The 27171-nt window shown below is 38.6% G+C and overlaps 1 protein-coding gene across 1 annotated transcript; it reads right to left on the reverse strand.

The window, feature by feature from the left end:
- LOC115438944 (serine-rich adhesin for platelets-like) lies at nt 1-27171 on the reverse strand. The gene is made up of 18 exons (XM_030162838.1): nt 26898-27171; nt 24618-24743; nt 21863-21961; nt 21710-21777; nt 19048-19859; nt 15245-15723; nt 14551-15196; nt 14425-14459; nt 12755-12910; nt 11655-11783; nt 8873-8911; nt 7526-7651; nt 7319-7445; nt 5391-5561; nt 5270-5304; nt 2961-3119; nt 1550-1684; nt 1-102 (listed from the first exon to the last, which is right to left on the reverse strand). The coding sequence occupies exons 1-18, from the start codon at nt 27090-27092 to the stop codon at nt 1-3; spliced, it is 3639 nt and encodes a 1212-aa protein (XP_030018698.1). The 5' UTR covers nt 27093-27171.

Raw genomic sequence — 27171 nt, forward strand, 5'->3', positions numbered from 1 at the left:
TTAAACAGGGACTGTGACCCAGCTGCTGCCAGTGGACCAATAAGAACTGAATATGGAACTCACAGTGTTACTGAGCTTTGTCAGGGACTTGTACATGTTCTCCTGTGGACAAACACAAGTCACAGATGGTTAAAGATGTCTTCAAAAGATTTCAGAAACACAAACAGACTTCATTCCCTCTGCCGAGTTAAACTGTATCTTACTGGATATCAGAGTATCTGCACTAGTTTATGACTGTGGTGGAACCTACAGCTTTGATCTGGTTTATTAGAGGTTTTTCATGTAAGAGGATCCAAACCAAAACTACAGACTGATTAAAAAAACAATGAGTCTGGATTGGTCTAGCTTTAATAATGGGGTACATCCTCACCCCTTTAGGGGTATCTGTATGCAGTAGTGGATTTACCTACAGGCCACACCCCCGTTTGAAAAAAAAACCAAAAACAAAAAAGGGGCACTCCTTTTGCTCCTACCAGGATTTGAACCCCTGGTGTCTCACATCAAGTAAGTAGTGTTACCTACTGAGATCTGCAGCTGCTTGAGGGCGGAGTCAAGGGATGGTTAACGTGGTCAAAAAACTTAAATGACAATAGTCTACACCAAACTTATATTTTTGGGTCGATAGCTACTTATTTTCAGGAAAATGTATTTTGAAATGAGAAAAAATTTGTGAAAACAAATGTGAGTAGTTTTGTGAGTGTGAATGTTTGTAAAGTGACCTAGTTTAGTGCCGTCATTCTGGTTCATTTTCTAAACTCTATAAGTAAACTACATGTATTCCAAATACATTGATATTTGACAATTATATTATATGCCATATTCTAAACATAGTGTTTAAATTAATAAATGCATATATCTATACAAAATACATCTGAATATAATGCTAATGTTATTTATGTTGTAAATATTGTAAATATGATATTGATTATTAAAATAAAACTGTTTAATTACTTTATTAAAGTGAACTCTGCTTTGGTTCCTAAAGTGGTCACATTATTGAGGTTTGTAATGGAATTTTAACTTCTTTGTCTAACTCCCTTCTTTGTCTCATGTCCGTACCCAAACACCCCCTACTGCATGTTAACTTTCTCATAAGGTAACAAAAGGTGGATGTTAAAACCCGGGGCTCATCACTCAATCAAAGGGCCCTTTGAGCAGACTGGAGGTGTCCCTGGACAGATGGGATCCACCCTATAAAGGTGGATCTGGTGAGAAGTTCTTTGTCTTTTCTTCACAATCACCACACGTCTGCAGAACTGACCTTTCTTTGCAAAGAAATAAAAACTTTGTCAGCTGGCAGAAGTCTCATTTCATTCTTTACCAGCAGCAGAGAAAAATTTCCACAGGTTCAATCGTATTAATTTTATAAGTATACGAGAATAAAAAAAAATGTGTCTGCAGTAAAATCTGCAACTGAGACACATTTTGTGAAAGAGCTGAATATTAGTGGCACATTTGGAAAATGCCTGCAAATACACACACCACCCACAGTGAAATTATGAATAGAAGCGTGATTGTAAATGTAGTCAGTGTTGGTCAGTGTCCGTACCTCGCTGTATATAGGACTCATGTTCTGCAGGACGAAGTGGACAGACAGTGGGGCACCTTTCACAGAGATCGGATTTGCGATGTGTTCTCGGACAAAATCCAAACATTTCAACCAGCTGTAAAAATGCACAAAAGCCTAGAGAGGAGGAAAGAAAAAAAAATTAGGTTGATTTGAACAAAACAATAAGTAAATCTCATTTGAGTTCATACGATGGATTCTTATTTTCAGTGTATGAATCTTAACGCATCTGCACAAAATGTTGATAAAGGAGATTTTTTTAGCTGTGCGTAGATGACCAAAACCCTGAGCTGGTTCGAACTGAAGCTCCGTTTACACTGCAGGTAAATGTGGCTCAAATCTGATTTATTTATCCATATGTGACCTGGATCTGATCTGTTACACACAGTTTGAACAGCACTAATCTGACCCCGACCACTTTCATATGTGGTCCTAAATCTGACCCAGACCACTTTCATATGTAGTCCTAAATCTGACCCAGACCACTTTCATATGTGGTCCTAAATCTGACCCTGACCACTTTCATATGTGGTCCTAAATCTGATACAGATCTGATATTTTCCAATGTGACTTCAGTCTGAACATCCTGGTCACATTTTTCCAACCTTTACATCATTGAAATGCAACAAACGTCCCAGTTGTTCATCCCAGGAGAAGGAGCGGAGGAAAACCATATTTCTTTCTGTAAACACAGTGTATGTCTGCGTGGTCTCGTATTCTGTCAGGACCTCTTTTGTGCATGTGGGTCACTTCAGGGTCACATTCAGTTCAGACTCAAAACTGCTAGAAATCGCATTTAATGAGGAATATGAACCAACACACAAAAAAAATCAGATTTGACCAAAAAAAATCTAAATTCTGAATTAAGACCTGCTGTATGAACGGAGCCTAAGTGTCTCTATGGTACATTCTTTTTTGTCTTTTTTCGTCCTACTGTGGGCCTCCCATTAACACTCCTGGTCCCAGCGGTCTGGACCTGGTACTTGTTGGTATTTTTCACTACTTTCCAGAATGGATGCTTTTATATTCCTCTGGAAGTGATATGATTCCAGGAATTATATATGTCATTTATTTATTATGCATCAGTTGTGCCATGTCGTTTAATCCACCATTACTTTCTAAAGACACACTCTTAGTTGTATTAATTAAAAAGTAAATATTAATGACTGATTTTGATCAGGTGATTGCCAATATGCTCTAAATACACACACATACATAAGGCTTTAGCTCATACCTTTTCAGTCCAATGTATAACTTTCCTTACATTACATTTGTTTGAGCTGTATATACTGAAAATGAAAAAAAAAAGGAACATAAAGTAGGAGTTACAGGAATGTGAGTGAGTGAGTGAGAGTGTGTGTGTGTGTGTGTGTGTGCGTGCGTGTGTTCTTACCCTCCTCTGCAGCGTCAGTACAATAATGTTGTAGAGCAGCGACTGAAGGGTCTGTTTGGGAAAATAGGGCCAGACCAGCTTTGCGATGTCCAGGTGACTATAGTTTCCTTCTGGTAAACCCGTCAGCATGATCGTAGGTGAAGAACAATGTTTCATCTTCTACAGGAAACAAGGTAGAAACTCACAAAGTTTACTTCATGAACAGAGAAAACAATTCTGTTCAAGCATGATGTCACTGATTTACATATCCAGTGGGGCAAAAAGTATTTAGTCAGTCACTGATTTGCAAGTTGTCCTACTTAGAAAGATGAAAGAGGTCTGTAATTTTCATCAGAGGTACACTTTAATTATGAAAGACAAAATGAGAAAAAAAATCCAGGAAATCACAATGTACGATTTTTAAATAATTCATTTGTAAATTATGGTGGAAAATAAGTATTTGGTCAATAACAAAAGTTCAACTCAATACTTGTAACATAACCTTTGTTGGCAATGACAGAGGTCAAAGGTTTCCTGTCAGTCTTCAGCAGGTTTGCACACACTGGAGCTGGTATTTGGTCCATTCCTCCTGCAGATCTCCTCTAGAGCAGTGATGTTTTGGGGCTGTCGCTGGGCAACACGGACTTTTAACTCCCTCCACAAATTTTCTATGGGGTTGAGTTCTGGAGACTGGCTAGGCCACTCCAGGACCTTGAAATGCTTTTTATGGAGCCACTCCTTCGTTGCCCGAGCGGTGTGTTTGGGATCATTGTCATGCTGGAAGACCCAGCCACGTTCCATCTTCAATGCTCTCACTGATGGACGGAGGTTTTGGCTTATACTCACCATACATGGCCCCAGTCATTCTTTCCTTAACATGGATCAGTGGTTCTGTCCCCTTTGCAGAAAACAGCCCCAAAGCATGAGGTTTCCAACCCCATGCTTCACAGTAGGTATGGTGTTCTTGGGATGCAACTCAGCATTCTTCTTCCTCCAAACACGAGTTGAGTTTTTACCAAAAAGTTCTATTTTGGTTTCATCTGAACACATGATCTTCTCCCAATCCTCTTCTGGATCATCCATATGCTCTCTGGCAACTTCAGACGGGCCTGGACATGTACTGGCTTAAGCAGGGGGACACGTCTGGTGCTGCAGGAGCAGGAGTCCCTCTGGGCGTAGTGTGCTACCGACGGTAGTCTTTGTTACTTTGGTCCCAGCTCTCTACAGGTCATTCATCAGGTCCCTCCATGTAGTTCTAGGATTTTTGCTCACCGTTCTCATGATCATTTTAACCCCATGGGATGAGATCTTGCGTGGGGCCCCAGATCAAGGGAGATTATCAATGGTCTTGTATGTCTTCCATTTCTTACAATTGCTCCCACAGTTGATTTATTCACACCAACCTGCTTGCCCATTGTAGATTCACTCTTCCCAGCCTGGTGCAGGTCTACAATTTCTTCCTGGTGTCCTTCGACAGCTCTTTGGTCTTGGCTATGGTTGAGTTTGGAGTCTGACTGTTTGAGGCTGTGGACAGGTGTCTTTTATACAGAGAACCAGTTCAAACAGGTGCCATTAATACAGGGAACCAGTGGAGGACAGAAGAGCTTCTTAAAGAAGAAGTTACAGGTCCGTGAGAGCCAGAAATCTCGCCTGTTTGTGGGTGACCAAAATACTTATTTTCCACCATAACTTACAAATAAATTCTTTAAAAATCCTACTGTGTGATTTCCTGGATTATTTTTCTCATTTTGTCTCTCCTAGTTGAAGTGTACCTCTGATGAAAATTACAGACCTCTCGTCTTTCTAAGTAGAACTTGCAAAATCAGTGGCTGACAAAATACTGTTCTGCCCCACTGTATATGCACATATATGACTTCCTATCTATTGCCAATAGTAATTATATCAATCTCTTGATTTTATCTGTTTTTTATTGCATATTGTTGCTGATTTTGTGGTTGTTTTTGTTTGTCCACTTTGAGATCTAGTGTCAAATGTAAAAGTGCGTTACAAATAAAATTTATTCATTATTATCTTCAAACAGTTTGAAATGTGTCCCATTATAAACCAATGGGGATTCAGAAAATTAAAAAAATTCATAAAAAAATTCAAAAATCAACATTTGCCAATTCTTTGACCAAATTTGGTAGACATTGCCCAAAGGAACCTCTGCTGTGAATTTAATTTGATTCTGGCTAATGGTTTTGGAGAAGATTCTTGAAAAATTGTCTACGTATAGACAGACGGATGACGGACAGACAACAGCTGGTACCAACAGTCCATTGGACCCTTTGGACCGTTGGACTAAAAACTGAGAAGATAACATAACTTACATAAATGTCCTCTGATTTCTTGACTGTCCGGAAATCTGAAAGATGAAAAGTGACAACCATTGGACTCAATTAAATTTGAAAAAGAAGTTGAGAAAATGTGTGGAACAGGACGAGCTTTTACTTGGGATGATGAACCATGGAGACATTGTCGGGAACAGGAAGGATCTTGTCGTCATGGGGATCCAAAACGGACAAATGCTTCCCTGTGGAATCCCAAAGTTGGCTCCTGGGATGACGACCCCCGGAACAGCATTGGCGCTGTCTGGGATGGCTTTGGCCGTGAGTCTGGGAGCTGGATAGGAAAAACAAACTGTGTCTGTTCAATTGATACTAAGGCAGGTATCTATGACATGACTAGGTGTGTTAGAAAATATTGGTTCAGCAATATATCGCGATCGTTTCGAAATACTGTATCAATATTAAAAGCACTGTATCGATATTTTTCGGTGTTTAATCAAATGCAGATATTGTGGAGTTCATTTGTGTTTTGTTGTTTTTCTTTTTTGTTTACATTTTATTTATTATTATTTAACACTGTTTATTAAATAATGTTTTCTTTGTTAGGATTGCACAAAAATGTTCTGATGTCAGGTCTGAACTAACAGAAAATGAACATTTGAACAGGATCTTAAACTGTAATGTCTGTAAAACATAATTTACGTTTGAACACAGGAACATCTTGTGATATAGCATTAGATCCTGTTGTGGTCAAATAAAAATGCGTTTAGTATTTGTGCAGATTTCTGGTGTAATTCATTTCTTCCAGGAAATAATCATTAAAAAAAAAAGAAGAAACAAACAAAAATTTTCCTTTTTAACAGTATCATGATATATTGGGATATATCATATCGTGATCCTAGTATTGTGATTTGTATCATATCACCAGATTCTTGCCGATACACAGCCCTAGACCTGAAAGCACAACACTTTGGTTTGATATTTCTTCCTTTAGTATACATGAGAAATAAACGTGTCCATTTCCTTTTGTCTTAGAGACAAGGACTAGAACTGATGAGTCTACTTAGATGTTTACAGCCCAGCCCAAAGAGTCCTCACAGGAACACAGGGGCTACCCTAACCCAGGGGTCTGCATCCTATGGCTCTTAGATTGTAAAGGTTGTAGATCCCTGCCCTAACCCCACCCCTCCATCTGCAGTCTGTTCATCCCATGATCAGATATTTGACCGTTTTTAAATAGATCCATGAGATCAGTGACGCACGTGGCTTCACATAATTTTTACTCTACTCCACAAGTGTCAAACATGTGGCCCGGACGCCAAAACCGGCCCGCCAAACAGTCCAATCTGGCCCATGGGATGAATTTGTGAAATGCACAAATTACACTGAACATATTGACAATCAAGGATGTAAAAGTCAAATTAGGTCAATTCAATCTAAAATAGATCAGACCAGTAAAATATTATCACAACCTATAATAATGAAAACTGCAAATTTTCCCGTTTTAGTTTTAAAAAAGTAAAATTACACCAAAATGTTTACATTTACAGACTAGCCTTTCACAAAAAATGTGAATAACTTGAACAAATATGAACAACCTGAAGTGTCAAATGAGAAGTATGTGGAATTGTACCAATATTCTGCCTGTTCCTAAATGTTGTGTGTATTTGTAGATCCACTGTGATCTATAAGTTGTGATGCATATGTATAAATGATAAACTAAGGTGTAATATTGTTAAAATTGCCCTTATTTTTTAAAAGAATTTTCAGGTTCATATTTATTCATGTTACGTTCAAGTACAGTTCGTAGATGTAAATATTTTCATGATGAAATGTTAGTTTTTTTCACTTAAAAAAATAGAGAAAACTTTGGAGTTGACATTATTTATAACTTCTTATCCTATTATTTATATTATCTTACTGGTCTGGCCCATTTTAGATCATATTAGGCTGTATGTGGCCCCTCAACTAAAATGAGTTTGACATCCCTGCCCTGCTCATTTCTCTACAATGTACTTTCAAAATAGGGCTTCAAATGAAAATACATGATGTAATTTGTGTGAAATGAAGACATTCTTTGCAGTGACATACGAAGTGCAGGAACTATGCCGTGCGGTTGCATCAGACGGTGGATTTCATAGGGAGGTGTCTGATTCAGGAAGCTGTGCCAAACTCCCAGCCGATCAGCGTCACGGCTCGACTCGAACTCTACAAACACCTGAACCAAACACACACACACACGTATGACACCAGCAGCTCATTTTAAAAGCAGATGTGCATAAACCACTGTGCGTTTACCTTGTTAAGGAGGGGAAGGAAGTTTTTGACAGAGTCGATTTTCCACAGCTTTTCCCTGAGCTCCTTGATCTGACTGGGTGAAATGTTTTTGATGTAGATGATGCTTTCATCATCATCAGAACATTGCTGTGTGGTGAACAGGAAGTGAATACCCAAAACAAAATGTCAAAAGAACAGAAATACAACAGCATGACATTATTACAAAATGATGAACTTGGTAATTTTTCAAATTAAAATAAAGGAAAAAAACACTTTGTCTACGTTCAGATGCAGGTAAATGTGGCCCAAATCCAATTTATTCACCCATATGTGACCTGTATCTGATCTGTTAAAGACAGTTTGAACAGCACTAATATCGACCCTGACCACGTTCTTATGTGGTCCTAAATCCGACCCAGACCACTTTCATATGTGGTCCTAAATCTGACCCAGACCACTTTCATATGTGGTCCTAAATCTGACCCAGACCACTTTCATATGTGGTCCTAAATCTGATACAGATCTGATAGTTTCCAATGTAACCTCAGTCTGAGCGTCCAGGTCGCATTTATCCAACCTTTACGTCATTGAAATGCGACAAACGTCCCAGTTGTTCGTCCCAGGAGGAGGAGCGGAGGAAAACCATATTTCCTTCTGTAAACACAGTGTGTGTCTGCATGGTCACGTATTCCATCAGGACCTCTTTAGTGCATGTGGGTCACTTCAGGGTCACATTCAGTTCAGACTCAAAACTGATAGAAGTCGCATTTAATGTGTAAAAAATCAGATTTTACCAAAAAATCTGAATCATGCATTAAGACCTGCTGTCTGAACGTAGTCTAAGATCATATTTCTAACAAACCTACATTCACAAACAGTGGGATTTTTATTTTTTCTGCATAAATGAGCTGTGATCATAAAACTACTGAAACCCCAAAAAAACCTTTCTTATTTGCCTTTTATAAGTGATAAAACCTTCCATACTCACATGATTATCATCTGACTGAAACACCTGACTCATAACTACTCAAAAATTTAATGATGGATTACCTACATAAATTAATTCAATGTTTTTTTCAATCCCTGTTTGTAAAAATGGGTTGTCTTCATCTATTTCTAAGACTTCTGATCATATTTTAGCTAATATTTGTCCCATAAAATAAAAAGGAAACTCAAATCTTCAAGACCTCACTGTAATAGACTAAGGGTCGCCTGTAGTGTTTCCTTCTCTAGCTTTTATATGGGACATACTGTAGGCAGGGAATGAAAAACCAGTCAAGTTTTACAACACAAACAAATTCAAATTATACACAAGACATTTTATAGACCTAGAATGAGGGAATATGAGAATGAAGATCGATTACTTACAAACTTTATCCGCTTCATTAGTGATTTATAAAATCCAATCTGAGACAAATACAAAGGAGCCACCGTTAATTGGAAGACTATATTTCACAGTTCACCATACTTCAAACTATGCTATATACAAACAACAAGCAACAAGAAATGGAAACAGTCAATTTTGTTCTAACTTTTTTCATGAAAATATAACACATTTAGCACTGCACCAGACTGACAAATAATTAAATCCAATAATGCACGAGCCCAGAGTTCATCAACACTAGGGCTGTGTATTGGCAAGAATCTGGCAATACGATACAAATCACAATACGATACGATATATCACAATATATCATGATACTGTTAAAAAGGCAATTTTTTGTTTGTTTCTTTTTTAAAAATGATTATTTCCTGGAAGAATTTAATTACACCAGAAATATGCACAAATACTAAACACATTTTTTGATCACAACAGGATCTAATGCTATATCACAAAATGTACCTGTGTTCAGACTTAAATGTTTTACAGACATTACAGTTCAAGATCCTGTTCAAATGTGCTTTTAAGATGCTTCAATTAACCATTATTTAATAAAAGTGTTAAATAATAAGAAGATATAAACAATAAAGAAAAACAAAAAACAAAAATGAACCTCCGCCATATCTGCATTTGAATAAATACTTAGAAATATCGATACAGTACTTTTTAATATCGATACAGTATTGAAATGAAATATCGCGATATATTGCAGAGTCGATATTTTCTAACACCCCTAATCAACACTTCACTGACGTATGGTATATGAATGAACAATGACACTACGTTTGCATACACACCTGCTCTGGGGCACACTGAAGGAGGCGTGGCTGCCATTCCACGCCAAATGGCCCCTCCCACCACCACCGAACATTCAAACGCATTCATACACCAGTGTGAGTGACACTACAGACTGGACTAGAGCGGGATTCAAACTGTCAACCCTTCGTTGATTGTATGACCTGCTCTACCTGCTCAGGGTCTATACAGACTGCCCCCCGGTGGGGAATATTACCTTTAGAACCACACAGTGGACGTCAGGCATGAAAGGGTTAAATACCTAATGTCACACAAATGAGCAAAGATAGTAACAGCAATCTGTAAAATCTCTTGTCATCCCAGAACTTGTATGATTATTGGTTGATCTATCAGACTATTGTGTCTTACTACTTTTTTTATTATTATTGTAACGTTGGAACAGGGTGTGAGAAAATACTGGTTCTGCAATATATCGCAATATTTCATTTCACATTACTATATCGATATTGAAAAGTACTCTATCGATATTTTAAGTATTTATTCAAATACAGATATTGTGGAGGTTCATTTTGTTTACTGTTTTCTTTTATGTTTATATTTTATTTATTATTTAACACTTTTCTATTAAAGCTATACCGTATGATGTGGCATTTTTACACTTTTCTTTTGTCATCTTAAAATGCTCCTAATAAGTGTGTGTCAAACTAAAATGTAAAAGAAATCCACCTGGTATTGAAACTCAAAAATGTTTAATTCTCATATATTTCTGATAAAAGTCTGACCAATCATTTTATTCGGTCCGAATGAAATAATTGGCCGAACCTGGCTGAGCCTCCTGTCAATCATCTATTATGGCCATCCAGCATCCGATCCATTACCGCTGTCCCCGCATCCGACATGTGTACCTCTGAATCTGACGCTTCACTCGCGCTGCTTCTCCTGTCACTGACCACAGTCTACTGTTTAAGGATATGAATGGATAGGACTGAAATGCACATGTGGAAGGGAAAAAAACTTATGAACAGAAACAACAACTAAGGGGAACAAACAGCTGATGAAAGTAGGATGGAGATAAAAGTCCAGAAGTCTGATGTACTGGACTAAACAGGTCTGCATAAAGGTCAGCTTTTATGACCGTGGGACTCATACAGGTGCAATTACATGGTTTCACACAATGTAGGATTATGTAGGATGAGAAATGTATGGACTATGAAACCTCAAATTTCCATGGAAAATTCGCGGAGGCCACGTGTTCACAGTGCGCACACCCGTCGCCTGGGCACCTCATCTCCGTGGTGCAGTGAAGACACTGACCCAGTACTGCACAGACCAGACCCTTAAAATCAGGGTCTCCTGATGGAATAGGAGCCGCGGGCCCGCGGCAGATGGATGATGTATCTGATTACTGAGGGAGGGGTCCGCGAACACACCGAAGCGGACCAGACCTCCGCCTCTGCTTCCTCCGAGTGCATCAGGTGAGAGGAGCCTCAGAGCTCAGGCAGAGGGAAGTGGCGGGGCTTTGGAGGGAGGCGGGTTGTTCATGTTCAAACTTTACTAAGTGCTGTGAGAAATGCCACATCAGTAGGTATAGTTTTAAATGTTAGTTCCTTTATTAGGATTTCACAAAAATAATGTTAGGACGTTAAACATGTACTAATAGAATATGAACATTTGAACAGGATCTTAAACTGCTTCAACTTAAGCTTAAGTCTGTCAAACATAATTTAAGTTTTAACGTTTAGTTTTAGCATTAGATCCTATTCTGATCAAATAAAAATGTGTTTAGTATTTGAGTGTATTTCTGGTGTAATTCAATTCTTCCAGGAAATAATCATTTAAAAAAAAAGAAACAAATAAAAATTACGTTTTTAAGAGTATCATGATATATTGTGATATATCGTATCATGATTCTAGTATTGTGATTTGTATCGTATCGCCAGATTCTTGCCAATACACAGCCCTATGTTGGAATGAAGGAAACTTTAGAGGACTGAATATTTGATGGATTCTTACCGGAGTCATAGAGATTCTGTTTTCTATGACGTGTGTTGTAATTAAATTCCCTTTCAATTTGCGTCTATTCTTGGTGAAGGCTTTCATAACCTTGTGCACACATTGGATAGTCGGCATCATAACCAACGCCTAGAAGAAAAAGAGACAAAACAGGTCCACATGAATCTGGTGACAAATCATGTTCAAGTCATTATCACCTGTGAAAACTCCAAACACAGGATTATACATATTCAAACCATTACAGCTGAGTACGGATGTAACGATTACCGGTATAACGATAAACCGCGGTAAAATTGCCAATGGTTAGTATTACCGTTTAAATTCTAGTTATCATGATAACCGTGTTTGATTACCTCACTTTTCCTGACAAAACCCCTATGTAAAGATATGCTTTATGTCAAATGGAGAATAGTTTTAATTTATTACAATTTTAATTGCATATACCTAATATTTGGAACCAATATTCACTTTTAAAGTCTTTGAAAAGGTTCATTAAGCATCTTTGTGTTATTTATGCAATAAATCATATACATTTTTCAAATCGGATTTTACATTTTTTTTGTGTTTTCTGGCTTTTTATGTTGATATAGTAGGTTAAAGAGAAAAAAAAATAACAGACAGATGATAGATGAAGTTGTGCTGAAAAAAAAAGATACCAAACATGGGTATAGTAAACATTTCTTTATATATATAAAGGCAAATTCAAAAGTACTGAAAAACAGACAACATAGGCTCAGACCCCTAAGGGTTAATACTTGAATGTTTCTGCCAAGAGCAAGTACATTGTGCCAGTTATTTTATTTGTTTTATTGTTTTTGTTTTTAATTTTTTTTCAAAATACAATTTGGTTAAATTATTTCAGGTTGTGTATTAGTACTTTTTGAACATTTTGCGCACAATTTCAACAATACTGCGATAATAATGATAACCGTGATAATTTTGGTCACAATAACCATGATATAAATTTTCATATGGTTACATCCCTACAGCTGAGCAACAAAAATCACATGACTCGCGCACTGGAATGAGCCGTAACATATTAAACTAGCAGCAGATTCATAGTTAAGTGATTAACCAAACAAACTGTAAACAATGCGTACCAGTTGGCACTGAGGAAAAACATAGATGGTGTCCTGATGATGCTGAAATCCAAAAGGTTTGAACAGTTTGGCGATGTCATCCTCTGTGTAGCAGCCATCGAAGTACAGTGGAAGGCCAGTTATTAGCAGCTGCCTCCGCTCCGTATTGGAGAAAAACTAGAAGAACCGAGGGTGAAAAAAAGAGACAGTCAGCACCAAGTCCATTTAAAGTAGGGGTGTCAAACATGTGGTCTGCGGGCCAAAACCGGCCCACCAATGAGTCCAATCCAAGGTTACAATAGTTTTAGATTTTTCATTATAGTTTAGTTTTATTTAGTTTTGAAGTTTTTTTTCTCTAATTCAGTTAGTTTTAATTTGTTTTTAGAGCAGGTTTGCTAGTTTTTATTAGTTTTTGTTTTTATCTAAATGCTTAATTTTCAGCTTTTTCATATCTTTCATCTTGCTCGCCGTTGTATATATGTTTCCAGGTAGAGTGGGGATGAGAAGACAACTCTAAACCACAAGAGGTGACGGACCATGAAGTGTCGTATGGTGCTGCTAGCTAAAATTGCTCAAAAATAAATCTATTTCACATCAATCAGACATCGCCAAAGACGAAAATGAAGGGAATTTTACCCATAACTTTTATGTTTTAGTTAGTTTTGTAAATACACAATACAGTTTCAGTTAGTTATGTTTTTTTCTTTTAATTATAGTTTTTATTTATTTCAGTTAACGAAAATGTTTTTTCAATTTCAATTTAAAGGTTCAGACAAGAACATGCATTTACCAAAGGGGATAAAACAAATGTGAGACTGAACTTATTATGGATTCATTTCACCCCTTTGAAAAAGTCATTTTATTTGTTGTTTGCATGTAAATATCTTACAACGTCGGTGGGTGAAGGAACTGTTTCATTAGCTCACTAACAAACAAGCAGTTGCCACAACTTTTGGCTCTGAACTGGTTCCCATCCCTGCTCTAGATTGGTTATGACATTCAGTGAAGGAGATGTACGTTCCCATCCTGTATAGAAGCGCTGCAGTGACACTGGGAGAAAATGGATGATGGATGGATGTGAACCCTTACAAATAACGCCTCCCATGCATGGCTGGATACAGCCTACTGTTGAAGGATGTGTGTCCTTCCTGTCTCTACCTGTCCTTCCTGTCCCTACCTGTCCCACTGTCCTAGACTTCCTCAGAAACAGTTCACTGTTTGATTCCTAGTTGGATCCATCTTCTGATTCCATATATTGATCGTCCAACTCTCTTAACCTCCAGATGTTGAACTCAGCTCCATTTGACATCACCTTCAACTACCAATATTTCCTCCAAATCCCATCAAAGCACTGATGCACTTGGATCCACTTCTATATCATTCATGCATATAATACTGAAATAGTGCCTTGAATACATAGTTTCTGGGGGGCAGCAGGTAGTCAATGATAAACTGAGGGGAGCTCACTTTCACTTTCTCACAGCTTTATCTACAGACCTATATGATCCACCACGTCCTCCACACAGGTCTGTTGTGTTACTCGTAGAATTACACCCCCCCCCCACCCATTCCACGCATTTTTTTCGGGCATGGGGGGGCACCAGAAGGTTCATGGTACTGTTAGTGGGGGTTGGTTCAAAAAAGGATGAGAAACCCTGTCAAAGGGGAACTGGACTTTACAAGTGACTTACGTTTGGGCTGAAGATGCTTTTGATTTTAAGGCACACTGTGGGGAAAAAAAAAAAACAAAGAAAATGTTAAGAAGAAAAGTAGAAAAGGTTATGAATGCACATGCATCAAAGAAAGACTTTTCTTACCAAATCTCGCTTGTCGCAGGTCCTTGTGCAACATTTCCCCGACAGTCAGAGGAGAATTGGCAGCTGCAGGAGCTGTGGACGCTGAGGGCTCTGCCATGGCCTCAGGGGTGGAGGCGACATCGCCTGCTGAAGCTTTTGTTTCTGTCTTTTCAACTGTGGAGGCGACCTCGGCTGTTGAAGGATTTGTTTCAGTATTTTCAACTGTGGAGGCAACCTCAACTGTTGAAGCATTTGTTTCCATCTTTTCAACTGTGGAGGCGACCTCGGCTGTTGAAGCATTTGTTTCCATCTTTTCAACTGTGGAGGCGACCTCGGCTGTTGAAGCATTTGTTTCCATCTTCTCAGCTGTGGGGGCAACATCGGCTGTTGAAGCTTTTGTTTCTGTCTTTTCAACTATGGAGGTGACCTTGGCTGTTGAAGCTTTTGCTTCTGTCTTTTCAACTGTGGAGGCAACCTTGGCGGTTGAAGCTTTTGTTTCTGTCTTTTCAACTGTGGAGGCGGCCTTGGCTGTTGAAGCTTTTGTTCCTGTCTTTTCAACTATGGAGGTGACCTTGGCTGTTGAAGCTGTTGTTTCTGTCTTTTCAACTGTGGAGGCGACCTCGGCTGTTGAAGCTTTTGTTTCGGTCTTTTCAACTGTGGAGGCGGCCTTGGTGGCTGAAGCTTTTGTTTCGGTCTTTTCAACTGTGGAGGCGACCTTGGCAGTTGAAGCTTTTGTTTCTGTCTTTTCAACTGTGGAGGCGACCTTGGCGGTTGAAGCTTTTGTTTCCGTCTTTTCAACTGTGGAGGCGACCATGGCGGTTGAAGCTTTTGTTTCCGTCTTCTCAACTGTGGAGGCGACCATGGCGGTTGAAGCTTTTGTTTCCGTCTTCTCAACTGTGGAGGCGGCCTTGGCTGCTGAAGCTTTTGTTTCTGTCTTTTCAACTGTGGAGGTGACCTTGGCTGTTGAAGCTTTTGTTTCTGTCTTTTCAACTGTGGAGGTGACCTTGGCTGTTGAAGCTTTTGTTTCTGTCTTTTCAACTGTGGAGGTGACCTTGGCTGTTGAAGCTTTTGTTTCTGTCTTTTCAACTGGGGGGGTGACTTCAACTGTTGATGCATCCATATCCAGCATCTTGGTTTTGGAAGCAACCTCAGATATTGGTACATTTGTTTCTGTTTTCTCTGAAAGAGTAGAATCTAAAAAGAAAAACATACATATCATTATCCATTTAAATACATTATTAATACATTTTAAATGTAAATCAAGTCCAAAGGGTTAAAGTATAACAAAGACATTAGGAGCAAATACAACCCCTGGCGATAATAGTAATGACAAATACTGGTAAATGGACACAAGCTAGTAAGCCATGATTTAAAAATGCCGCATTTCCACTACGCTGTACCGGTTTGACTCAACTCGATTTGATTTGGCCTTTTTCTGGGGTGTAAACACTGCTGACCACTGATTGGTCAGACAGTTGTCTATATGACCCGTCGTTGTGCAAAAACAGATGCGGAAGTTGACAGTAAATATTCAGGTTTTGCACATACGTCACATGATCACATGGTTTTCTGTTTACGACACCATACTGGTAGGCAAGCTTTCCTTGGATCATACAATTGCTCATTGTTGGTGATATATATCTTTCTCCTGTGTAGATCTACAATAACGTAAAGCTTTAAGCAGTGTGATCATGGTAACCATGTGTTGCGGTTGGTTGCAATAAATGAGTTTCATGTGACGTATGCATACATCAAGTCTTGGAGGGGGAAGTCACGCCGAGTTCGTAACGTGTTAAACGATGGACCTGCTAAACTCCTGTGTGCCGTTTATTTAGCTTTCACCAAGTATAATGTAACCCAGGTCAAAATAGCTTAAGGTAATAAATATTATTAATAAATAGTATAAAATGCTGAGCCAAATTTCATTATTTTAAATTTCATATTTGTTATAACTAGTGATAAAAACAGATAAATAAGATTAAAAGCAATATTTCATCTTTGTTAGTGAATTACTCTTTCAATTAGTTGATTAAAATAAGCATCCTGTTGCTTTAAGAGACTGCGTCTCTGTTCGGCCAATCAGAACGGCTCTAGTAGTTCCTGTTGCAGGATACGCGAACAGAGACAGGTGTGTAAGATGGAGGATGACGGTACAGAGCTGAACCCGTGAGCCGGGCCGACAGAAATATTAAGGTTTCACCCTTTTATTTGTGTGTTTAAAAGTGTTTTCTTTCTTTCCCGTTTCGTCTATTGTGATAGACTGTGGTTATGTTGAACAGTATTTTTTTAGTTTAATTAAGAACTGCTGAAGTGCATGGTGAACTGCCGGAGCATATGCACACGCACATGGACACAGACTGATCGTGATGGCGAGCCACCCGTTTTAGGACTAATCTGGAATAACTGGACCTGTTTCATCGTGTGGATTCTTTTTCTTTTTGTGGAGGACGCAGACATTATTCAGCAGAATCGAGGTTGGACTGATTAAAGCCCTCAATATTCTGGATTCAAGTGGATTTCTACAACGCGGTAAGAGTGGTTTCACTTAAACTGCGGCTCTCTTTCTTTCCTTTTGTTCTTCGGATCATGTGGACTCCGAACAGACTCCGCATGGACTGCCTAGCGCGGTTGCTAGCTTTCGCGGATTTTTTTGCATTGATTTGCTGAGAGACAGATTAATTAGAACTTTCAAACTGATATTTCTGAAATTCATCCACCAAGTTGGTTCATAACTTGTTTCTTGAACTTGTTGAACTGTGGATGTTTTGCTTATGTTGATTCTGAATGTATTATTTTTTTTCTGTTTATACTATTGCCTGATAAATTGGTAATAAGCTGGGTATTGAAATGCTAAACTAAGTCACTGGTTTAAGTTTAAATACTGATAGGAAGATAATACATCATTTCATGATACTAAAATAGGCCTGTTTTGAGTTAAAATTTGATAAATAGATTAAAATAATAACTTACTGTTTTCAACAATTGAAATAAGAACTGATAAGTATTAAATAGATAGGGATAAAAATAAGATTTAAAATGAGCTCAAATTAGCTTTTTGAAACCAAATAGGTTTAGATTAACCAAAAGAATAAGGAATTGTGTTTCTTTTCTTTTCCATAAAGAAAAAGGGGTTTCCATGTAATGTCATTTATTACATTGACATATAAAGGGGTGTGTTTTTGTGTTAAATGCATGTGTAAATTGTCTTCTGCTATGAAGTAATGTTTTTGTAAATTTTTTAATTATTTCATATATAAACAAGCTGGCATTTAAAAACTAAGCTGGTCTGTGGTGTTTTATCTCTATTTAACCATTCCTTACTGCTCTTTGCCGAACCTAGTAATTGGTCCAACATACTTAACATGTAGTAAGTGCTACAATAAGTTAGGCAAAAAGACTGCTCAGTTCCATTGGTGGCAGCGGTGGTTCTGTTCTGCCGACCGCTGTTTATAGTTATTACCGCGGCTAGTGTAGCTCTTCAGTATAGTTAGCCCACGTGCCTGTTGCGCTTAGCGGTGTGGAAAAAAAAGAATTGTCATCATGTGGTACGGTGATGAAGACCCCTTTAAACCTACCAGGAGGGCTTCCCTGGCCTATCACCCTATACAGAGAGAGAGTGATTGTGGATCTACCTACTCCCTTTGCCGGCGATGGCAGCCAAAGTTTCCTCAGCTGGAAGTGGCAGTCGGAGCTACGGCAGGTGACACTGGTGAGTTGAGCAGGGAGCTGGTGAGAATACCCCCCCACCTGTCTGTGCAAGTCTGCTTTTCTGCTATGGGACAGCCTTCCCGATGCGGTCAAGTCAAATTATGCGGCCGTGAAAGAGAAGATGGGGTCAGCTTTTGGACAGAGACAGCTAATGGACTGGCTCGCTGACGAGTTCCGGGGGAGAGCCTGGAGGTGTACGTGGCTGATGTGAGCCGGCTGATAGCTGGTACTTGTGTTTTTGCCTCCGAGTTACGCACGCATCAGTTTTTAGTAAACATTGAAACTCATCTATGGTCCCTTTATCACAACGAGTCCAAAGAAAAACACGATATAAAGCAACAGTTTTGACTTTCTGGAACCAGATAGTGTGCCTACCAATATGGCGGTGTAAACAACAGTCACATGACCAGTGACATCAGCTGCAAGTCCTGAATAGCAATAGGTTAATCCACATGATGACAGCCTATAAAACTACACCATGGCCGGTCCAGGGGGTTCAGTTATTGGTGGCCGACGTAAAAATTCAGCATGAGCTTGACAAGACAACACGCAACGAGCAAGTTTATCAGCAACTCTCTGAGCAGACGACACGGATGTAACGCACTGCATCACTATGACGACCAGGTACTGTAAAGTCAGTAGTATCCTGTAATGGAAACGGTCTCCAGGAATAGAATCTGGTAAACTAAAAATGAAAACCACACTTAAGACAAACTGTAGATGGTGTTAATGGAGGGGTAATTGGGAATATCTTGGGCAAACACACTGATCTAAAACATACTTTATCCATCTATCCATTCAGTGTCATACCTTCCTGCAGGTTTGTCTCCATAGTAGCTTCAGAGAGGACGTCTGCAGCCCGCTGTTGAATTTGTGACGCCTCTGTTTGGTCCTTACGTTGTAGAACAATGTTCTCTGGAGCTGCAGTGGCAGTTTGAGGCTGCTGAGTACTACCCTTTGCAGGTAATTCAGTATGTGCTGTTGTACTAGGTGTAGGTGGAGACTCTTGGCTCTCAGTAGACTTTCCTGTGGAATTTTCTGGTACAGCCTCTGGAATAGCTGCGTTTGCCTCCGTCACCCCCGTGCTACTTTCGACCTTCGTGGACTCAACTCTCATCTCTCCAACCTCCATGGGTTCAGGATGTTTTGTCTCAACGATGGTTTTGTCGGGCTCTGCTCTGGCCTCCAGTTTAGGAACTGTCTTCTTCCCTGTTCCAGGAGCCTTAGCTGTGTGTTTTGGTGTTTTAGACCCTTCACACTTTGAGGCCTTTATCTCAGAACCTGCATCCCTTGAACCCTTGCTAGCTGTTTCCTTCACCTTCTGTTTGGCTCCTGCTCCTGCTGCAGCTGACTTACCTTCTGGGGTCTTGGCAGGTCTGTTTCCACCTTCATTTAATGGTGGTTTAACCGCAGCCTTTTTAATGTCCGTCTTCACAGACGCTTCACTCTTAGCTACCACTTTGGTTGGGCCTTTTTTAACTTTAGAAACCACGACTTTTGTTCCAGTGACAGTCCCTTGGCCTTTAACTGAGACTTTTCCTGCTGCAGCAGATGTACTGGCAGCCTTTCTAGTGGTGCTGGATGCAGTTGTACTGGTGGAAGATTTGCTGGCACTGGCAGATCTGTGAAGAAATATGTACAGTAATTAAGTGCACATCCCAGAGGTCCAGGGAAAAAAAAACAAAACAAAAACAACATGAAAATACATTTAATTGTAAAAAGAACATATATGACAGGAAAGTGAGTAACCCTTTCTACTTAAATTGTGGTTCTTCTGAAAATAATAAACTGTATTGCAGACACAAGTCCATATAACACAAGCCTACAACATCCACTCAACATACAGGATAAATACAATAAAAAGGACATACAGAATGTGTGCACATTATAAGGTATACCGACTACTGCACTAATGCAGTCTCAGTTTAGAAGTGAATCCATAGCAGCTTTTCAGGGGCTAAACAGGGCTATGGGGTTTATGGGGTTCTCTGATTTATCCAGGCGACACATAAAACTAAACATCAGCTGTCTTAATAGTGCCTCACTAGTTGGTACTCCTGTGGTCACAAACAGGTGACATGGCACCAGTAGGTAAATCTGACATGGATATAAATCAGTCACTGGGACAACGTTCAAGTGTAGAATTCCACAGGATCACAGCACTGAACTGACACAGAACTGAAGTCACATGACACACTGCTGCATCTACCATGTAGCTCCGCCCACCTTCTTCAGCCTCCAGAGCAAACACCACCATAATACAACACACAGAGTATTTAGAACAATAATTCCTATTCTATACTATATACTGTCACTAAGTAGTCGTTTCTTCCACAGTACTGTGGTAGAAAAATGTACAAAAGAATGAACTGAAGTGTACTCCATATATGACCACAGTACTGTAGTAGTAAAAATACACAATAGAATGAACTGAAGTATACTCCATATATGACCACAGTACTGTAGTAATAAAAATACACAACAGAATGAACTGAAGTATACTCCATATATGACCACAGTACTGTAGTAGTAAAAATACACAACAGAATGAACTGAAGTATACTCCATATATGACCACAGTACTGTAGTAGTAAAAATACACAACAGAATGAACTGAAGTATACTCCATATATGACCACAGTACTGTGGAAACAAGAGGAGAATGAGTTCATGGAACAGCATCTGTGATTGGATCTAGTACAAATGCTAGCATTGGATTGGTCTGTGGTAACAGACAAACCCATATTTGGTGTCTCAGTACTGTGGCAGTAGACATTACCTTTTCTTATAGTTAGACCACAGTTATCAGTATATGATGGTATGATGCAGGGTCTGAACAGAGCTTGGTGGACCTTGTATAACGCTTAAATGTCCCCCAAGTTGAAACATTTTTTTCTTACTTTACAATGATACATGTGCAGTTTCATATCCTGTTCTATTAGTTAGCTACAATCTAAAAACAGAAAATAATGGTTTATCTTATCGCACTCTACAAAGGTGAGTGATCTCTTGTGTTCTGTTAGTTTTTTGCAAAAGGTCAAATATAATCAACCTTAAAAAAAAAACCTTTGGAGATTGAGGACTTTTATTCAGATTTCTACCACAAACAATACACTAAAATGTGCACTTTTCATACCAGTGCATGACTTCACACAAAAGAAGTCCTCTGATTTCCAACTGGAATGTCATCTTCACTGGCAGTTCATTTCATTCTCGGAGCTGTGAGTAAATTCTATTTCCAGCTTTAATGTTTCGAAATGACCAAAACCTGTAAACAGGACTTGAATAATAAAGGCTGATAAAATTTAACTGTCTCCTTAGCAAAAAGTAGACATTTCTTTTTCTGCACCTTAAACCCATTTAGTGCTCTGCTAATCACTGTGACCCTTAACAGATACCCTTCCCTTTAGCTTAATGGAAGCTCAGACTCAGAGGACAAACCCTTAAGAAGACCATATTTAGTTCATCTTACTTCTGAAGCGGCGCTTTCTGCTGCTTAGATTCAGTACAAGGTGACTTCTCCTCCTTTGAGACACTTCCCTGGAAATACACAACCTTTTAGTGAATTAATGTGAATATTTACACAAAAAATGCATAAGTGAGGAACTGAAAGACAAACACATACCTTCTCTTTGATTATAGTGACTGAATGTCCTTTAATTTGGAAGTTCTTTGCACTCCTCAGTTTCTTGGCGTCTTGCTCTTTCTCAAACATCACCATTGCCTACATGTGCACAAAGAAACATTTGTGGGAATCAATGCTACTTCCGGAATCTCTGAAAATTTTTCAAGGAAAACAACAACAAAACACATGAATTAACTTAAAATGTGTCTTCAGTGTTTAATTATATTAATAATTGTTACTATATTATTATTACTTTGATACTTATATTGCTTGTATATTATTGTTATGACTACTAATACAATTATCACTTTATAACTATATATACAGGGTGGGGACACAAAATTTACAATGAACATTTAGTTGTTTTTTCTCAGCAGGCACTACATCAATTGTTTTGAAACCAAACATATATTGATGTCATAATCATACCTAACACTATTATCCATACCTTTTCAGAAACTTTTGTCCATATGAGTAATCAGGAAAGCAAACGTCAAGGGTGTGTGATTTGCTGAATGCACTCGTCACACCAAAGGAGATTTAAAAATAGTTGGAGTGTCCATAAAGACTGTTTATAATGTAAAAAAGAGAATGACTATGAGCAAAACTATTACGAGAAAGTCTGGAAGATACTATTAAAGAAGAATGAGAGAAGTTGTCACCCCAATATTTGAGGAACACTTGCGCAAGTTTCAGGAAGCGTGTGAAGGCAGTTACTGAGAAAGAAGGAGGACACATAGAATAAAAACATTTTCTATTATGTAAATTTTCTTGTGGCAAATAAATTCTCATGACTTTCAATAAAGTAACTGGTCATACACTGTCTTTCAATCCCTGCCTCAAAATATTGTAAATTTTGCTTCCCCACCCTGTATGTATGTATGTGTATATATATGTGTGTATATGTATATATATATATATATATATATATATTTTTTTTTTTTTTTTTTTTTTGTGTGTATATATTATATATAATATATATATATATAATATTATATATATATATGTGTGTGTGTGTATATATATGTGTGTGTGTGTGTATATATATATATAATATATATATAATATATATATAAACTAACTATATATACACACACACACATACAAATTGTGCATATTATATCTATCATATTATAACATAACTAGTGCAGTGACCCGTGTGGATTCACAGGTTCTACATGTGGTCGTTTTGATGCTGTTGTGTATTTGTATATGCTGTACCATATTTGTCCAGCAGTCACCGCCAAAGTGTTCTGGTCATAGCAGCGTGATTGTAAGGATATTGTATTAAAAATGACTAATATCTGACAAAATATTGGTCCTATTAACTTGCTGCTTTCACTAGTCTATTCACTGAGCAAAAATACAGACGGATGACCAATTGGAGCAGTCAGCTATGTACAGACACACATGCCACTTGGCTTTTACAATATAAATAAGCTATTATTTATTATTATTATGATGATGACGACGACGACGACGACGATGATGATTATCATTATTATTATTATTAATTTGCTACTTTGCCACTTGTCTACTAGTACTTTTATTCTGTGATTATTAAACTATATACAGGCATACTGGTGTATGAATGCGTATAAATATTTGGTGGTGGTGGGAGGGGCCGTTAGCGTGGACTGACAGCCATACTTCTGTCAGTCTGCTCCAGAACAGCTGTGGATACAGATGTAGTTTAACACCAACAGAGTGTGAATGTGTGTGAATGAATAATAGTTCCATTGCACCCAACTCTGAGCATGCATTCATAGAAAAGCTCTCTCTACATATCTAATCTATTATTATTATTATTATTATTATTAATTTTGACAAAGACGTGTCTTTTTATAGAGCATTTTATTTTATTGGAATTTAGTCAATTTGATACCACAGCGAGCTTCCTCATCATTCCTTTAAAGAGCTTTTCGCCCTGTTGTAGAGCAGTAGTGGAGGGTTCCAGATCAGTCGTCTGAAGCCGGTGCAGTGCAACCAAAATGTGGAGGTCAGTTAGTGAATTAGATATTGTTAATTAACTTTAGGTTTGATTGTTGCTTGGGAAAAACTAATGCTTGATGGTATAATGTTTTATATTTATAATGTTAATTAGATTTAAAAACTCCTTTAATGGAAAAACTTTGAATTTAAAACCATGGCAAAACTGAACTCAAAATTATGGCAAAAAAAGTTCAAAATTCAACTGTATGTGACAGTGCAGGTTGACTTTGTTTTTATTTTTTTTTGTGTGTACTATGGTCTTATTTTGGTTTTTGTTCTGAACCATACTGTTGTTCCTGTTCTAATTTGTTTTACAGCTTTTGGGGGCATCATTCCACCTGCCAATGGATGATCCTGGTGGCAAAATATTTGGCAGTAACAAAAATGATGTTAATAAAGTTTTTGAGCCATTTTCACATTTCTGAGGTAGAGTGAAGAACGATTACTATTATTTTATAAGTATCAAATATATTTTATATTTTATGAGTACCAAATAAATCAAAGAATCAGCTTGTGTCAATGTCAAAGATTTTGGCTGTAACTGTACTGTACAAATGAAAACTATTCAAGTACATAAAATGGAACACTTATTGATCTATCTTTTAATAAGTACAGTCCCTGTTCAATAAAACTGTTAAAATAAAATAACTTCCTACCAAATTGCTACGACAGCGGTTGGTCAAAAGGAAAAGCCAGCCAGCTGCAGTTTGTGTGTTGAAGATGATGAAGCGCTGGAATAAAATGTCTAATTCTTATTACAAACCTGTTGTTTGGGGCGAAACAATAAGAATGATTTTGTTTTTCCAAACTGTTCCACAGCAGACGCCACATCTTCATGAGAAAGTTTGTCAGTCAACCCGCCGATCCACACTTGAGTTGGAACTGAGGCCTGAACAGAAAAGACCCAAATCTATCAATAAAAGCAAAATCCTACCAAAATGACAGGAGGGCGTTAGAGAACACTAGACTGTAAAACCAGGGTTCCTGCTGGTTTCTACAAGTTACACTTCAGACTTTTGAAGACCTTTGAAAGACTACTTGGAAGAGAATTTAATGCCCATTTCACGACCATACAAAGTCTACTTTTTCTGACTATCTGCAGCATGTGTGTTGGGCTGAATGTTCTGGGATCATTTCTCACCAAAGGCTGCAAAGTTAATGATAACTGGTTCCTAATTTCAATATAAATTGTCGGGTTGGAACAGGTGGAACTGAGTCGACTAACATTACTTTCTCTGCAGCTTGGACATTTAACAGACACATTTAAACAAAAATAGGACAAAGGCTCCTATAGTCCAACAGCATATTTAAAGACATTAATTGACATTCATTTCACCTTCCAAAGTCACTCAAGGTCAAAGGTCATGGCACCAAATGAAAGCCCATTTGTGACTTCCTATCTATTGTCAATAGTAATTACATCAATATCTGCAAATGTTTTGGAGTTATGGGGCTCATAGTCTAAAACGCTACTTCCGTGTCTTATCGCAGAACATTCAAAACGTTGTAAAAACCATGCAATGCTGTGTCCTGTGTTGCAACAACAGAAATGATGTACATAAAACAATATCTGATCACCACTGTCCTCCTGACGAAAAGGAGAAGATGGCAGAAGTTGATATGTTAAGTTGGACCTCAAATGATGAACAATACAGCTTAGTATAGGCTAGCATCAGCACCTAATGTTACCTAGCTAGTACAATCGCTAAACATTAGCTATATAACATTACCAGTCTATATGTAACTTTACAGCAAATGATGTATGAGTGTGTGTATACTGTCAGTTACATTGTCAACTAACCACATGGTACCTATTCTAACATAGCTAATTAAATGCTAACGGTACCCGGGTACAGTAAGGTTAGTTTTACTGCTAACACACTTATGCCACGTTTCCACAACGTGGAACCAGCTCGACTCGGCTCAGCTCGGCTCGACTCGGTATTCCTGGAGATCGTTTCCATTACAAGATACTACCGACTTTACAGTACGTGGACGTCATAGCGATGCGGCGCGTTACTTCTGTGTCATCTGTTCGGAGAGTTGCTGAAAACTCGCTTGTTGCGTGTTGTCTCGTCTGAATTTTTACGTCGGCCACCAAAGACTGAATCTCCTCGACCGACCATGTGTAGTTTTGGGCTGTTATCATGTGGATTAATGTACCGCTATATTTACTGTCCACTTCCGCATCTGTCTTCTGTAAAACGGCGGGTCACAGAGACAACTCTCTGACCAATCAGTGGTCTGCAGTGTTTTAAAAGTCACGTTTTAGTATCTGGTCCCCAGTCCTGGAACCTCAGCGGAGGTGATACCAAAAAAGTAGTACCGGGTACCAGATTCCAGGTCCTTTTTCGTAATGGAAACGCAAAAAGGCTGAGCCGAGTCGAGTCGAGCCGATACCACACAGTGGAAACGGGGCATTATGTTCACTAGCTACTTGCTCTCACCTCAAACTTGTAGCTCCTCTTTGTCATTGACACCTGAACTTTCCCTGCAGACTTCCACCTGGTTTTAAACTAACTCTTAGAACTATTTGAACCGACTTCAGTGAAGTAGGATGTCACTGTGAAAGATGAGCAGTTCATGGGCTGCAGCCATTGCTGTTTATGTTAACAGCAGGGTTTGGCCACGGAAGGGACTCATGACGACACCACTTGTCATCCCTATAACACTTTGAAATGTGTCCCATTATAAACCAATGGGGATTTTTTTAAAAAAATCTCCAAAATTCATAAATGATTAAAAAACGAGTATTTCTCTATTCTTTGAACAAACTTGTAGACCCTAACCCCAAATGTTTCACAATAAATCAAGTCACTTCTGACGGTTTCGGAGAGGAAGATTCTTCAAAAACTGTTTACGGACGGACGGACGCACGCCAACTGGTCCCAATAGTACAGTCAACAAGGGCAAAACTTAAGACCTACCAAACAAATTTAATACCTTTAAAGACTTTTTAATGTATTAATGCATATTTGTAAATTCAAGACTTTTCAGCCTTTTTAAGACCCCATAGGAATCCTGGAAACATAAGGTCACATACTTTCTTTGCGGATGAACTGGTCTCAGGCTTTTGTGCAGTCGGCTTCCCTTTAGTCGGCTCCTTCTTCTTTGCTGTCGTCAAAGAGGAGGAAGCAGCAGAGGATGACTTCTTTCCTCCAGCAGAATGAGGGGGTGAGCGTTTTCCTCCTTTCGAAGAGGAGGATAATGATGATGATGACGCTGCAGAGGAATTCATTTTGGCCAATTCAACCAGTAGGGCAGGAGCCAGAGTTTTCACCACAGTCTCCAGGTCAGACTGGTTAGACAGAGACTGA

The sequence above is a fragment of the Sphaeramia orbicularis genome, chromosome 18 (assembly GCF_902148855.1).
Source record: "Sphaeramia orbicularis chromosome 18, fSphaOr1.1, whole genome shotgun sequence".
Lineage (NCBI taxonomy): Eukaryota > Metazoa > Chordata > Actinopteri > Kurtiformes > Apogonidae > Sphaeramia > Sphaeramia orbicularis.

Excerpts from the sequence above, each read along its gene's own strand:
- LOC115438944 (XM_030162838.1), bottom strand. The coding sequence starts at position 27,092 with ATGAATTCCTCTGCAGCGTCATCATCATCATTATCCTCCTCTTCGAAA. Across the intron at positions 11,784-12,754 it reads TTTTTCCTCAGTGCCAACTG|GCGTTGGTTATGATGCCGAC; the intron begins GTACGCATTGTT and ends TTTTTCTTCTAG. Across the intron at positions 1,685-2,960 it reads TACTGACGCTGCAGAGGAGG|GCTTTTGTGCATTTTTACAG; the intron begins GTAAGAACACAC and ends CCTCCTCTCTAG.